Source organism: Phragmites australis, chromosome 20 (genome assembly GCF_958298935.1).
Source record: "Phragmites australis chromosome 20, lpPhrAust1.1, whole genome shotgun sequence".
Classification (NCBI taxonomy): Eukaryota; Viridiplantae; Streptophyta; class Magnoliopsida; order Poales; family Poaceae; genus Phragmites; species Phragmites australis.
In genome coordinates this window covers 9678627-9695061 of record NC_084940.1, presented here as the reverse complement: position 1 = coordinate 9695061, position 16435 = coordinate 9678627, and the positions used below count along the sequence as shown (strand labels likewise).

At 41.2% G+C, this 16435-nt stretch overlaps 1 protein-coding gene and 1 long non-coding RNA gene across 2 annotated transcripts; one reads left to right on the top strand and one right to left on the bottom strand.

The window, feature by feature from the left end:
• Positions 1 to 3534: 3534 nt before the first annotated feature.
• On the bottom strand, positions 3535 to 8880 carry LOC133901284 (uncharacterized). Its single transcript, XR_009906701.1, has 3 exons — positions 8506 to 8880; positions 7788 to 7913; positions 3535 to 3781 (listed from the first exon to the last, which is right to left on the bottom strand). It is a non-coding gene; the product is annotated as an uncharacterized LOC133901284 (long non-coding RNA).
• A 2970-nt stretch (positions 8881 to 11850) lies between these two features.
• Positions 11851 to 12909, top strand: LOC133902324 (transcription factor TB1-like). The gene has a single exon (XM_062343920.1). It carries the CDS (start codon positions 12145 to 12147, stop codon positions 12907 to 12909), a length of 765 nt encoding a protein of 254 aa, XP_062199904.1. The 5' UTR covers positions 11851 to 12144.
• Positions 12910 to 16435: the final 3526 nt, after the last annotated feature.

Sequence of the window (16435 nt, the reverse complement as noted above, 5' to 3'; positions counted from 1 at the left end):
TGATTCTGTGACGAAGTGAATTCCTATATAAGTGTGTCGATATGGATATAGATGCAATGCTATGTTTACAAGGAGAAGATGGATGCCAAATATTGGCTATGCTCTTGGATGCAACCAGGAAATAGGAGAAGCCTGTAGGATGATGAGGTCAATAGTGATGAGTGAAGACCATTACCTGTCACTTATGACATACACATAAGTGACGGGTACCCTTGTCATCGTCATTGATGTGCGTCTCCCATTTACTAGGGGAAACACATCAGTGATGGATGAAAACCATTAACCATCACTTATTTGGTCACATAAATGATGGGTTATCAGTTTATCCGTCACTTATTTGAATACATAAGTGACGGGTAACTATATAACCCGTCACTGATGTGTTTCCCCCAACACATGGGAGATGCACATCAGTGACGAGTGAATACCATTAGCCTTCACTTATTTGGTCACAAAAGTGACAGGCTATCAGTTTACCCGTCACTTATTCGAACACATAAGTGATGGGTAAAAATATCACCCGTCACTGATGTGATTCTGTCCAGCACATGGGAGATGCACGTCAGTGACGGGTCATGGTTACGAACCATTACTAGTGACCTCATCGGTGACGGGTTATGGTTACCCGTCACTGATGTGATTCTACTGAGCATATGGGAGACACACATCAGTGACGGCTCACAGATACGACCCGTCACTCATGACCTTATCAGTGACGGGTCAAAACCCGTCATCGATGACCTCCCATCAGTGACACGTTTGGAGAGACGGGTGTGTGACTCGTCACTAATAATGGTTACCACCCTTCACTAATATACTTTTTCACATAGTGGTAGATGAACAGTGGTGCCAAATCACATATGTGGATAGTATATGCTGCTGAGTGGAGCCACAACACATAATCACATATCACTACCAGAAATGTGGATTTCCCTATGTGTTAGCAACACACGGGGAAGATTTAAATGCACACGGAGAAGCTATTCCCCGTGCATCAATTCTCCCAACACACGGGAATGGGTACACGGGGGCCTTTACACGGGGAAGGAGGAATTCCCCGTGTGCAAAAAAACAATACACACGGGGAATTTTGCATTCCCTTGTACCAATTCAAAACACAGGGGGTTAATAACACTCGGGAAAGCCCACCATGGAGCAGTTTAATGCAACGGTAACGTCAAACTTCCCCGTGTGCCGTAAGAAAACTAACACACGGTAAAATCTGCCACGTGAATGAAACCAACATTATCTTTAGGAAAAGTTTCCCATGTGTAATTGAGTACAGACACACGGGGTTTTTTTGTCAACATAATTTTTTTTACACCATTTCATGCAAAATAGCTAATTTCATTCCAATACAAATATCTGTTGCAATCACACATATATACACAGATTCAATAGACAAGACCCATGATGGTCATAGATGCAAATATTCAGTAGGCAAAGCACCATCTATTATGGTCATAGATACGAATATTCATGGAACAATTAGCATGCAACATCCAGTTTGAACAAAAATTACAAGACCATCAGGTTTCAGCATACATCCAGCAAGTGCATCTTGTAAATGCTAAATAGGGTCAAACTAAGTTATGGTTCCTGAATATGTGCTTGTTCACAAAATGATCAGTTTCACCAAAACGAATATGGGACTGATGCAAACTCTTCTCTCACGAGTAGCCAAAAGGATTATCATGAATCTGGGATTCATGATATCACAAGACTGGTCTCACCAATCTGATCTTCACTTGGACTAACATGGCCTTGTAGAACATCATTGGCAGAATCATTTCGATTATGAGCCGCCTCAGACTCGGACATTTCCTAAATTGCCAAAAGGGAACAAGTAAATGGTTCTAATAAGTTGACATGTAACCAAATTGTTGAAATACAAGCAGTTCAGGTAGTGCTAACCAAATGTGGTGCAGACACCAAATTACAATAAGCATTGAACTCAGCTCGGAGTGACTGGAATTGCCAAAAAATCATGTTAGATAAATCTATACTAAGACAATGCAATAATATGGCTGTAATACAATCACCCAAGCTGATTCAAACCTGAATCTCTGAATTGTAGAACTCCCGATCCTCTTGTCTCCCTTGACGTACTTCCTGTAGCTCCTGCCTGAGCTGCTGAACTATAGAACTTTTAGGAGCAGTCCATGGTTGTCTTGTAGGGCATTCAGCATCCGTCGAGTCGTTGCGTGATGAGCGCACCTCAGAGAGGACTAGCTCCGTGTTGACAAAGCCATCACCAATCATCCAGCGACCATGTTTCTTACCCCCACCAGCTTTGTGGACAACAATTCCATCTATGGGCTCTTCGATCCATTTAAACTCAGGGCCATGCCTCTCTAAGGTAGCAATTCTATACGCCTCCTGCACAAGTATTTTTCATTACTACACATCTAAATATGCAGCAACAGAACTACGACAAGGGATGCACAAAGAGCGAAAAAACTTACAAGCTTTTCGTTTGTTTTTGGGTTGCAATTACTGCCCTTTTTGTCAACCCTCTTCCCAATTGAGTAAGCTTCAATATCAGATATTGGCCTCTTCTCTTGCTTTTCCTGCATCAAACAATTGACAATGGTATATTTTTGCCTTGTAGACTCGTTTTCAGGTACTAAGAAACTAATGGATCTAAAAAGATATTTTCCATTTTAATGCAACTCACTCACCAATTTTCTCTTATAACGAGGCATTGAAGCACTGCCCTGGTAGTGGGCAGGTGCTGGCATCTGCTCCTTTCTCTTTCTACCCGCACAAGACAAAGCTTTTCCATTCATTTTTACACCACTTCAATTCTGCAACTTTCCTCCATGCCTGTGGGCACTTCATTGCCCACCAAGCTTTTGCCTACATGTAGAAGAAAGCATTTTAAATAGCATAAAACTGGAACATAGATAATGCATGTCACAACTATATTGGAACATGACAACTTACCTGCATATATTGTTCCAATGTAAGATATGTCCTACATGCCTCTGACCTACCTATTTTTCGTTTCAATATATTTTTGTGGTAGGTGATCACAGACTGGATGCGCCCTTCGTAGAACATTCGTGGGATGAGGTCCTGTGTGACATTGTGAACATTTCTTCTAGCATGATGCTATCTATTTTCTGCCCATCTAAAGTAGAGCTACAAATAGGAAAACGCTTCAAATAATGAGTTAGTGCACAAAAATGATTACTCATTTGCAGGTTTGTACATATTTTACTTACCCAGAAATCCTCCTCTACTCGCTCAAGAAGGTTGTTTAATTGTCTCTCCGGATCAGTGATGGGGTCAGGCACCAGCAAGTAGTGCTTCCATGAAAATGAAGGCTCCTCCTTGCCTTCATATGTGACTAGTCCAAGGAACTTATCCCGAACAATCAAGCCAAGTATACCATTTGGAAGACTTCCTTCTGTGGTTTCTTCAATCCAGTGCCTGTGTACATGTCAAGTAAACCTCAATAGAAGCTTAACACATAAGCAATTACAGTGCAAAGTTATTCTCTAAATTTTGTGTCAAATATACATACGTATCTCCTTGCAGAGTGATGACAGGCGTTTCCTCTTCCCTTGCAGGGGCCTGTGGGAGTCGTGAGGGACCCCGTGAGAACAATTCCTCCTCAACTTCCTCATCCTCCATCTCTGCCTCCTCTGATTGATTGTTATCAGCAACAGGTTGTGCAACTATCTGCATCATAGATGTACTTGATCCAGCCCTGGATCCAGTTCTTCCTTGGCTGGAGGAAGAAGACCCCTCAGATCCTGTGCTTAAGCGCATCATCCTGAAATAAAGAGTTATATCAGTTATAACAATTAGAAAAAATAAAACAGCTATGAAATAGTACAAAACAAATCGAAAGGTATAGCCAACAAAATGTCAAAACACACACTTAGAAGTACTCATCAAAGTTAGCCGCCTCATCAGCTGTGACTTCAATCAAGTTAACATCATCTTCAACTTCTTCAAGAGGTTGTGCATCAAAGGCATTAGTATCAGCACCATTAACACCCGCATTTGACTTATTTAGCATTCTTAAGTCATCAGGGTTTGAAACCTCCTCAACTTCCCTTTCTTCATTATCCCTACTATGCAACCCTTCAGAAAGATTAATAACAAAAGTGCCCTGAAGACCATCTTCTTGAAAGAATTCAGACCCAAAGGCATTGGTCTCAATATCATAGTCCTGCTCAGAAGGGGCAAGCAGTTTACCCGGTGCATTAACCTTATATACCACCCACCAGTTCGCAAGAATTGGTATAGATTTGCATGGGTAAGGGATGTAGTACACCTATGTGGCTTGTTGAGCTACAACAAATGGCTCAAAACCTGGATTTATAGTCCCATGTGCAACCTCTACCAACCCATACTGCAACATTTGTCTAACTCCATTTCTTGGATGGAACCGATGACAATTGAACAAGACAAGAGACAGAGATATACGGCCTTCAAAACTGAGTTCAATGATATCTTTGATAAATCTATAGTACTCAATTGTTATACCATCGTTGTCTTGGCCAATAGTCACTAAGCCACAATTTATGGTAGTTGCATTAGGCCTTTCCTTCTCATGTTTATCTGTTCGAAACCGGTAACCATTCACATCATAGGTACTATATGTTTTCACCCATTGGTGGTATCCTTTTGCTACTTGCTTCAAGTCAGCACTCATGGACATGTCCCTGTCCCTCAAGCTCTACAAAGTTAATTGGTGTTAGGCTCACATTTCACAGGGATACAATGTCAAGGGGAGAGAATAGGACAATGATCTTACTAGCTGATAGAACCAAGAAACAAAATTAGGATGGCCACACCCAGCACCATTCCTTAGTAAATTCTCAAGTTGTCTCCTAGTTGGATCACCATGTCTCTTCCATTGTTCATCCTTGAATTGCCTACAAGTGATAAAATCACAAGGCTAATTCAGGAAAGTCAATAACTTGTAACTTCAACCAAAATAAAATTGCTTACCCAACATAGTCATCAACCTCATGAAGATTGGTGAGGACATACAGCATAGCAGTCTGCCACTCTTTCTCTGTCAATTCCCGTCTTCCTGCCTTACAAGTGGTGTCACCCCTTGATTTGAAGAGGCTGAGTCCACATTGTATCTTGGGATTAGATTATGAACCGTGGGGACATGGTCAGAGAAGTAGATGGATGAGAAGTTTGAGATTTCTTCAAGAGTTTCTGCCTCTACAATACCCGCTTCAACATGAGATTTGTTTTTTACTTTGCTTCTAAGGTCTTTTTGACAATTCTCAATTCAAAACATCCAACGATATTGTACTGGTCCACCCATCCTTGCCTCATATGGGAGATGAAGAATTAGGTGCTGCATTGGATTAAAGAACCCTGGAGGAAAGATCTTCTCTAACTTACAAAGTAAAATAGGTGCTTCACGCTCCATGCTTTCCAACACAATGGGGTCTAGCTCTTTCGCACATAGCTGATGATAAAAGAGGCTCAACTCTGCCATCACTTCCCAGACATTATCCGGAACATACCCTCGAAACATGACAGGTAATAGGCGTTCCATCATTATGTGATAATCATGACTCTTTAACCCATTGATGCGCATGGTACTCAGGTTCACTCCTCTCCTCAAATTTGCTGCATACCCATCAGGAAACTTTAGGGTCTGAAACCACTCTAGTATTTCCTTCCATTGGGGTCTACTCAAGAAAAAATCTGCTTGTGGCTTCTCCCATTTTCCGGTAGAGGGTTTGTAAATCATGTTGAGATGTGGTCTATTGCAAAGTTCAGCTTGATCAATACGAGCCTTAACATTGTCCTTGGTCTTGTCAGGAAGGTCAAAGAATGTGTTAAATATGGCCTCCATGACATTCTTCTCATTGTGCATTACATCTGTGTTGTGCGGAAGAAGAAGCTTATCAAAGTATGATAACTGCCATAGGCCTGGAATGTGGGTCCAATTGTGTTGATCGCCATATTCCTTGAACCCATCACCATCAGCAAGGGGGTCAAGGGCTTCAAATTGTGCACGTTTCTCCTCTCCTGTTAGGTGAGGAGATGCTTCATTGTGGACAGAAACATTTGCCCGAAAGCCCCCAGTATCAGACCTAAACTCATGATCCAATGGAAGAAACTGTCGATGGGAATCAAAGAAGGACCACTTGTGACCAGACTTCAACCATATGCATTTTACACTATCCATGCAAACTGGACAGGGCATTTCTCCATGCATGCACCGCCCAGAAAAAATGCCATAGCCGGGAAAATCATGGAGGGAGTATAGATATGTTGCACGCATTGTGAAATTCTGCTTTGATGCCCGATCATATGTAAGTACGCCTTGGTTGAAAGCTACATTCAAGTCATCTACTAGGGGCTGCATAAATACATTAATGTTCTTTCCAGGGTATTTGGGTTCAGGGATTACTAAACTGAGGAAAATGTTGTGCTTTTGCATGATAACACCAGGTGGGAGGTTGAGTGGGATTACAAACACAGGCCAGCAAGAGTAAGGTGAAGCACCCATACCAAATGGGTTGAATCCATCTGTTGCAATTGCAAGCCGAACATTTCTAGGTTCAGCAGCAAACTCTGGAAAATCCCGGTCATATTTCTTCCATGCTTCACCGTCAGATGGGTGGACTAGCTTATCTGGATGGTAGCGATGGCCATACTTGTGCCATGTCATTTGTTTGGCTGAACCTTCTGATATGTACAGACGTTGAAGCCGTGATATGACTGGTAGATAGCGCAACACTTTCCTGGCCACAGTGAGCTACCTCTTTAGACCATCACTTCCTTGAACTTCAATATACCTAGACTCACCACATTTATCACAAAAATTCTTGTTCTCATTCTCCTTCCTAAACAACATACAGTTATTGGGGCAAGCATCTATCTTCTCATATGGCATACTAAGGGCACTTAGTAATTTCTTTGCCTCATATAAGTTACGGGAAAGTTTATGGCCATGTGGGAGAAGGGTGCAGATAACACTCAAGAAAGCATCAAAGCATGCAATGCTTGTGCTGAATTGAGACTTGACTACAAGTAGACAGGTGATAGCATCAAGTAGGTAGACTTGTGTGTGTTCATGGAGAGGCTGGCTTGCTGCAGATAACATTTGAAAGAAAGCATGGGCTACAGGCTCAGGTTCTTCCTCTATAGATGGTCCATGTGCATCACGGACATCGTTGACCATGTCATCTATTCAATCATTATCAAACTCATGATCATCGGTGCACTGCCTCAGTATCTCATATCTAGTTGGGTGCTCTTCACCATGGTAGACCCACACTGTATAATCTAGTCTAAATCCAAACTTGCACAAGTGTGTAATCATTGTCATCCTTATTTGTGGCCGTGTATTACCACAAAATTTGCATGGGCATGGGACATCCTCACCACTTGCTCTACCAAACACATAATCTACAAACTATTCAGCTTTCTCTATCCATTCAGTAGTATAATCTCCTGCCCTCTATGCCCCGTGTACATCCAACTACGATCTTCCATTATCCTAGTGGTCATAAAATTACAAAATAATTCAGATACACTATACCAACATTTTATCTACCATAAATTATATGCAACCACACATATTCATGTTTGTATATGAAGTGTAAATTAGAATCTCACATGTGGACATGTTAATATATTCTCTTGAAAGATCAAACGATAGACTCCCCATAAAATTAACATGATTTATTCTCACCCCTCAAATCCCGCACGATATCATTCACCAAATCAAACATGCCATCACAATCATATAAACAGACTTACGAAAGATAAGAAGGTAGATGAGTGTGCCTTACCTGCCTACCACCGTTCTGAGGCGTGCAACAGCTAGTAGCCTAGATGTGTTCTGGAATACGTCTATCCTTTAGATAGCAGCAAGATTGTTGTAATCTGCAAGCAATTGGCCCCCCAGACAGAGGCAGCTTCGGGCCAATGCAAGTTGAACTCTTATTAGCATGGATTAAATTATATTATTCCAAGAACAAACACAAAGTGAAGTTAAAATTGCAGAAGAGTATTGCATACACAATACATAGGCTTTACTATTGACTTAATTAATTTTGGCTATTGCAAGAACAGGACACATCTATCCAACTTTACAATATTTAGACTCACATTTGTGCATCAAAGGGATAAGAAATACAAAGTGCATATGAGCAGCCATCACTATGGTACATACAATATTCTATTTTTTATTAAAGCATTTCGCTCTTATTAGACTACCAGCATTGGAAATTCAGAGAAGATAGAGACTAATGAAAAGTGCAGAGTGGCACCAACTAACTAAATGAAACCATCCTGTGAAACATTCTTCCACATAATATATTTCAGATTCACAAATCTACACCAAGAAAAAACACAAAAAGGATAGGGCTAATCTGGGTTGCAAATTTCAGGCAATCACTACACATGCAGCTGTCCCTCAAGCTACTACCAGATTTTTCTTTCAAAAAGAATAAAGAAAGCTGTTCTCAGCTCCCAGAAAATAAAACTGCACACACGAGGGCAACCTACCATTAGAAAATAGGGCTAATCCCTTGAGCAAAATTTGGTTAATCAAGTGGGGAAGCCAACACAACCACCATCATCAATAGGATTTAATGTAGTAGAGGGCAGGTGCAGCTCTTGAGATTCCGAAGTGGCAGCAGCCAGGGAGGTGAGGGAGAAGGAGCAGAGATCAGCAGCAGCCGTCAGCGGGGAGGTCCAGTGGGGGTGCCATGGTGAAGCAAGCTCGCTAGGGTGGGAAGCAGCAAGAGGAAAGGTGGAGCAGAAATTTTGTTGGATGAGTGAGAGCAGCAGGCGTGAAGGGTCAAGAGACAGGGAAGGGGAAATTTTTGGTGGAGGGAAAGGAGCCCACCCGTGTCTTTGATGGAGGGAAAAGAAGGCGTCAGAACGGATCAGCAATTTTCTCTGTTACTCGGCACGGCTTCTACAGCTTTCGGTGGACGTCCCCGTGCACCAACGAATCACCCGTGTGCAGTACCTGGCCACAAGGAAAAATTTCATGTTTCCCTTGTGCTTTAGAAACCTCCCGAGTGTCACTCGTGGCACATGGGAAGAGCTTGGATTGCCCCGTGTGCAGACCGAAAAACACAGGGGAACGTATTTAGCACACGAGGAAATCGACAATTCTGGTAGTGTATATCCAAATTAGGGTCCACCAAATTGGGAATGGTATGCTTTTCTCTATGAAAATTTCAAGCATATTTTCATTTTCTTAGATAACTTTTGACCATGTATTCTCATTTTCATTTGTATATATAATAGACTATATCATATTTTAGATGTACTCAGACTTTTATGAAAACTGCATATGAAACTTTTTACCACAACGTACTTCGTACTCTACCACTAGACTACAATAAGTGCACTTATTTTTCTAGCTTATATACACTACTTGTAGATAAATAGGAAAAAGATTTCATCTAGAAAAATTCCATTTAGGATTTGAACACTGTTATTTATCTATCAACGGAAAAAGGGGAAGAAATATGTTGAATTTCATACCGTAGGATGAACTTGGAGATTCATGCAACCATCTCCTCCGGCGAGCTCCTCCAGTGACGTCCCCTTCTTCGGTGACGATGAGGTTAGGGTTAGGGTTAGAGTTTCAGTTTTTTAGGATTTTGAGGGCTGCCAGCTGTAGAGGGAGGGAGCTCTGGGGGACGCCGTCGGCCTGACGGTGGTGGCTGGCTGTGGGTAGGACAGTAAGACGGCGGGAGCACTGCCCACCACGGGTGGCGCAGGATCACCGGTTAGGCCGGTGATGGTGGCAGGGGCGTCGAGGTTGGATTGGTTAGTGATGGCGACGGTCGAGGGCGGCGGATCCGGTGACGGTGGCGCCACCAGATCCGTGCGGGGAGGCGGTGGCAGCAGGGAGCACGAGGAGGAGGGGCGCCGGGGCGGAGGAGGAAGAGGGGTGGCAGAGGAGGGAGGGGCGACAGAGGAGGGCAGGGTGCACCGACGTCGGAGACGGTGATGACGAGGCGGAGGGCGGCGGCGTGTGGAGCAGCGGCTGCGGGAGTTGGGCAGGTGGGGTGGAGTGGAATGAGTAGGGATTAGGGTTAGGAATCTTATATATGAAGATGAGATTAATCATGTACATCTGATTTAGATCCAATGGTCCATAATTTAATAGATTTTTTAATAAATCTATCAGTAGATAAATAAACACTCCCTATGATTTTATGGTTGAGGTAGGGTTCCAAAGTCAGAGAGGACTAACCCGCGGGGTGGGACCTGGGAGGAAACACCCTCACATTCACCGAACCACTTATTTGTCTTTTTCTAATCAGGGTACGCACATGTTTAACTAGAACAAGTGTGCTCGCATTCCGTGTAGTTTAAAGTCTGTGGCGTGTGGGTGCACATACATATGTGCGTGTTTATACTGTAGAGTGGATAAACCGTGAGGGGTTTGTGTGTCCTTAATTTGTATCCTCTCAAATAGAATTAGGAGGGATTAAAAAGACCTTCAACCAGATCATCATCCCACCTTTTAGCACCCAATTAACCAAACATAGCCGTAAGATATGAAGTAGTACCACATATTAGTACATAGTAGAGAAGTTGAGTTGACATGTACATGATGGCAAAAATCCAAAATTAGACAATATACGTGACCATATTTACCGAAAAGATAATATATTATCGTATTTATAATTTTAGCGTTCGTATTCGGCACTTCATTTACTGAAAATCAATGTGCAACCCATTTTAATTTAATTAACCGAAAAATCCTTTGTATATTTTAAACTAAAATTCTCCAAAAAAGGCTACTTTTATAACTTGTAACAATTGTTAGTGTCTCAAATAAATTTTCAAAAATCTAGAAAAAATCACTAATATTCTTCTTATGTTATGGAATAATTTCTAAAATTATTCGCAGCCCTAGGTTATATGATGAAAAAGTGAGTTCCTTTGTAATGCTACATTTATATGCAGCCTTTTTTGAGAATTATAGTTTAAAATATACAAAGGTTTTTCGGTGAATCCAATTAAAATGGGTTGCATATGGATTATGGAACACGTAAAAAAAATTTAAATTTTTTGGATTAATAGAAGACCACCGTTTTGAAGAAGAGGTAAAGTGAAATTCAAACGTGCTGATGCTACTGTTCATGCACGACACTGTTTATGTGTTGTAGCCTATTTTCGGCACACCGTGTGCCGAAAATGGGTTACAGTGCCATATTCGGCACACCGTGTGCCGAATATGGCATTTTCAGGCATGTGCCGAATATGGTATTTTCAGGGTACGGTGTACCGAAAATCAATTTTCGGTAAATAAAATGCTGAGTACGAACACTAAAATTATAAATACGATGATATATTATCTATTTCGATAAATACAGTTACATATATTATCTAATTTTGGATTTTTTTCCGTACGTGATAAGTGGTAGAAAAATCGTAGCATGCACGCACCATACGTACTGCACTGCGCTGCAGAGACCAGCCAGATATATATGTATGTGTTTCCAAGCCTGGCATAACCACGTGTCCCTACAGTGCACCTCTGTAGCCGCCCTACCCTAACTCCATCATCGATCGACCACAATAATGCCTCCATCATTCCCTTCCTAACTCCTCCGTGCCATACCGCGCACACCAACGCCACACAGCTAGCAGCTACCTACCTAGGGCTCGATCGTAGTAGTATTACTTGTTAGCCCAAGCTTCTGCAGTGACGCAACAGTAGCAGATCGTCAGCGACGCCATTGCTCTGAATGATGTGTGGCTCAAGTTAAGCCCTCACCCTCTCCTGCAAAGTCACTGGCATAAACAAACAGACGAACCAACAGACATAAGACACACAATATGTCCTAGCAACACTTTCACTTCTCACTCACTTGACACTTCCATCTTTCTGCTTCCTGTGCACACAGCCACACACACCCCTTTCATCATCTCCAACTTTTTCCCCTTCTTTCTCTAGCCTTTTCTATCATTTTTAAGTCTTGATGCACACACCAGTGGGGATGGACACTCTCTTGATCTGAAGATCTTCTCAGTCACTTCCATTGAAGTCTCAAGTGAAGAGAGGAAGAAGAGGAAGCTGGAGATCAAGAAGTAGCAGTGAAAGTACCACTAGATCGAACGAGAGCTAGATCTCATCTCTCGCTAGGAAGCTTGTATACCAGTAGTGCACAAATGTTACCTTACCCTAACCCTCACCATTTCTGCGTCTCCCAGTCCCAAGAACCCCCACACCTGAACCCTACCAGCTTTCCCATGGCGCCGGAGGCCGCGCATCTGGATCAGCACTACAACCACTTCTTCCCCGGCCACGGCCAGTTCAACTCCGAGACGCTGGAGGCGGTGCTCAGGCCGCCGCGGGCGGGTCCAGAGCGGGAGGCCGTAGTGGCGCAGCCGCCGGGCGGAAGAAAATGCGTGGCCGCCGCCGGCCCCGGCCAAGGCCACGCCAGGGCTCGGAAGCGGCCGTTCCGGACGGACAGGCACAGCAAGATCCGGACGGCGCAGGGCGTCCGCGACCGGCGGATGCGGCTTTCCCTCGACGTCGCCCGCGACTTCTTCGCGCTGCAGGACCGGCTCGGCTTCGACAAGGCCAGCAAGACGGTGGACTGGCTGCTCACCCAGTCCAAGCCGGCCATCGACCGGCTCACCGAGTCCTCTCAGCGAAACGTCGGCGGCAGCGACGCGGCCTTGTCCTCCCCTACGTCAATGGCGGCTGCTGGATCAGGGAAGGGGGGAGGGGTTGTGGAGAAGGTGGGAACCAGAAATGGTGGATCGGTGTTCATGGAACACGGCTGCGAGCTGGACCGCCTCGTGTCAGCCGGGCCGGTGCTTGGGGAATACTACTACGACCTCGGCGAGATGATGAGCAACAACGGAGAAGGTGACGACGACGGTGAGTACGAAGAAGACGGTGATTTCCTGGACGGTATGCAATATTAGTACCACTTTGCATGGCTTCTACGTACTAGTAGCTGCTAGAGCTCTAGAAGCTAAGCTTGATTAGGTCTTGAACTCTTGATCCGTCGAGCACTTCACTATCTTTAGTTATAGTATCATGTGTACTAATTTAAGCTAGTACTATTGGCAAATATTATGTCAGATAATGCTGTTCTCGTACTTTGATATATCTTACTAGATGTATGTGTGATCTGGCTTTGATCCACGTCTTAATTTAACTTGAACACTCCTTTAGGTTTTTCTATGAAGGTCATATCCTAGCTAGGGAAAGAAGGACTGCTTGTTCACGCATAGAAACTGGTTTAAATTATATCCAAGATTTATCCGAAGGTCTTTCAACTTGTAATTTTTTTTGCGACGGTTTCAAATTATAACTTGATGTAGGCAACTTCAGAAGATGTCATTTATTATACCAAACATACGAATATTAGGAAACTTGATGTAAATTATTTTTTCCTTATTTAGGTTGATTTTTTTTTTCTGATCTTGGTTGCGCAATCAGTACAAGTCTCATTTCTTCTCTTTTACCAGATGATAGTATACATATTAGTGACAAAATTGACTACAAATATGTTCATCTCATATGTCTTTCCAGCTGCAACCATTTGCAGGGCCCATTTTCTTTGGATGGTGTGTTGAGCATCTAAAACAGGGCAAAATAAGATTGAAAAAACACATATTTATTAATGGACAAGAAAAAAAGAAGTTGGAATTTAGAATTTCGATCGTTATATAATTCGAAAAAAATAGTTATATACTTTTTATGAACCTGATCTTGTTGAATTTGACTTCATGGGTGCAACCAGATAATTTTTCGGTTCAAATGGCAATCAGGAGTACATCGAAGCACAAGCAAAATACTGTAGCACCAAAGAAATTCTTATATGCCAACACTGGTCAGGGGACAATTAAAAGACCGGTAACAATAATGCAGCCAGTAACTACTTCTCTGATTTAACTACTGCTAGAACTTGAGATGTAAAAGAAACATAAGTTCAACAATTAAAGTACAGCTGGCTTATTGGTTGTTTAGAAAGATTTGACTTCATGTTGCAATATATTTAGCATAAACGCCTCTTTAAGTACTAGTTTAAAATTCAAAGAACAACAATCTAACCCTCGATCTTGTAATAACTGCTTTTGTTTAATTTTTCTTCTGGACAAACATTTTATTTTGGAGTTGCTCTGATTTTTGAGTTAAGGTCATGTAAAAATGCTAGTGTTCGTCAGTTGGTATAGAAATGGTTCTTTATCACTATATAACATTTTTAAGTAAATACACCATCTACATGTGTCTGGGAGAAGACACAGTGCTAGGCTGCTAGCTGTACATGGCGCCTCTCAATAGTTAAGTTTATAATAATTGTTATATATATTACTCTTTGCGATGAACCAACAAATTGATACATGTAATTTAACCAAAATATTGACCTTTCAATATTATACATCTTTTACGAAACTGATTCCATATATATATATATGTATGTATCTGTGTGTATGTGTGTGTGTGTGTGTGTGTGTGAGAGAGAGAGAGAGAGAGAGAGAGCGAGATTAGCCAAATATCGAAAAGGAAAAATTATTTTTCACTTTGCCTATCTTACAAATAAATTATCAGTATATGATATGTACCTACAAATATTGCAGTTACCAAGTAAAAAATGCTCTTTGGGATGTATTTAGTCCAGTCTTTTATACTTGCCTTCTGATACATATATAGTATTGAGAATGAACATATGAAAATGATTTGTGTATATCTATCCCAAAACATAAATGCTTTTATATGTCATATATAATTCTGTTATATATATATATATATATATATATATATATATATATATATATATAATAGAAATTAGTGGTCACTTCCATTCTCTCTTATGACTGAGAGAAAACAACATTCATACAGGTGGGATGTGCAATTGATGACAATTAAGCTTATCTAGCTAGTCATCTAGAAGCTGCATACATATATGACCCAAGGAATAATAATCTCGGTCCTTTCAGGAGAAAAAACAATCAATATTTGTCCAATCTCCCCATTGGATTATGTTAACAATTACCATCCTATGAACGAAAAATACACATGTAGTTTCTCTGATTAGTTTACCAAGAATCTGACAGAATGGTAATGCTTCTCTTAATAGTTGGGTCTACCTTCAGGCTATATAAATTCTCGTCTTAATTTTCCTACAGAATTTTTATACATGTAATTGATGCAGAAAGTCCCATACATGAATCATTACAAACTGCGTGACCAACCTCAATTAACTACCGAATATACTCCACCTAAAATGAAATATTTACTGATTTCCAGTGCTCATGAAACAAATTTGTTTAGTTAGAGATTGAAGGATTTAACATCAAATGAGTGTCTGAGCCTCTCTAGTTCATAATCATGCAAGTAGCTAGCCAGATAAAATTAGATGTGTGGAATCATTTAATTTGGAATTGTCTGGTTTCCATTAGTTATTGCTTTTACCTCTTGTTCTAATTGTAGTATCCATTGTAAAGTAGAAAATAATACTATCTCATGCATATTTCCTGAAGTTATTCTGCTCAATGAACCTTGACTATAGCTCATCATTTAGAAAAAGGATACATGTAATTAATGATGCACGTCATCATTAATTCATGTAAAAAGGAATGATATCTACATATATATGCTTTTGGACTGAGCATGTATCACATTGACCTTGAAGCAAATTAACCTTTAGTCAAAGAGCAGATACATCAGCATTCACATATAGAATATCACGCCCAAAAGGTATCGTTTTGAGTTTCTTGAATCTCATGGTACTAATGAAAAACGGTTAAAGCTAAGATATAGGAAGCAGATGAGAAGCTCTTTGGAAACACACACATAGGATATTTTGCAATAGGTCTGACCTGATGTTTGTTTTCCAAGGGCCTCATAGAAAAAGAAAACCTTAAGAACCAAAAACTAAAAATCCTATCAGAATCCTCCGTTCACCCTTAAGTGGAGAAATCAGCCATTAATTATAATTTTTATGGAAAATTGTAAGGGAAATCCATACAGTATTATATTAAACAAAAAAACTCGACCATATATCTCCCTAGCTTCATCTGGAAGTAGGAGAGTACCGAACTCTAGTCAGAAAACTCACTGAAACTAGTTCTTAAGGAGGTACTCACATGACTTACGAGCAACAGAGTTTGAACCTAGGGGGACAGCCTCTCAATTGGGCGTTGTACCAACCAATGGCATTATATTAACCATGAAAGGAAATTTATGTACAAGCAAGCAAAGAGGGAATGTACAGATCCATAACTATATGTTAGAGTTTAGCCATTGATAAAACAAGGTCTTGTTAGCTTCTGTCATCCTGAAACCCTTCAGTAAACTTAATTTTTAAAAACCATCTTCCATTGACCAAGATTGGGGTGTTTCCCTTCGAAAATTTGAGCATTTGTCTGCTTTCTTATGTCAAAATTGACTACAATAATTAATTGTGGCACCGAGAACATCACCCTAGTTTAATTTATGTGT

Coding starts and splice junctions, on each gene's coding strand:
- LOC133902324 (XM_062343920.1), top strand. CDS start 12,145: ATGTTACCTTACCCTAACCCTCACCATTTCTGCGTCTCCCAGTCCCAA.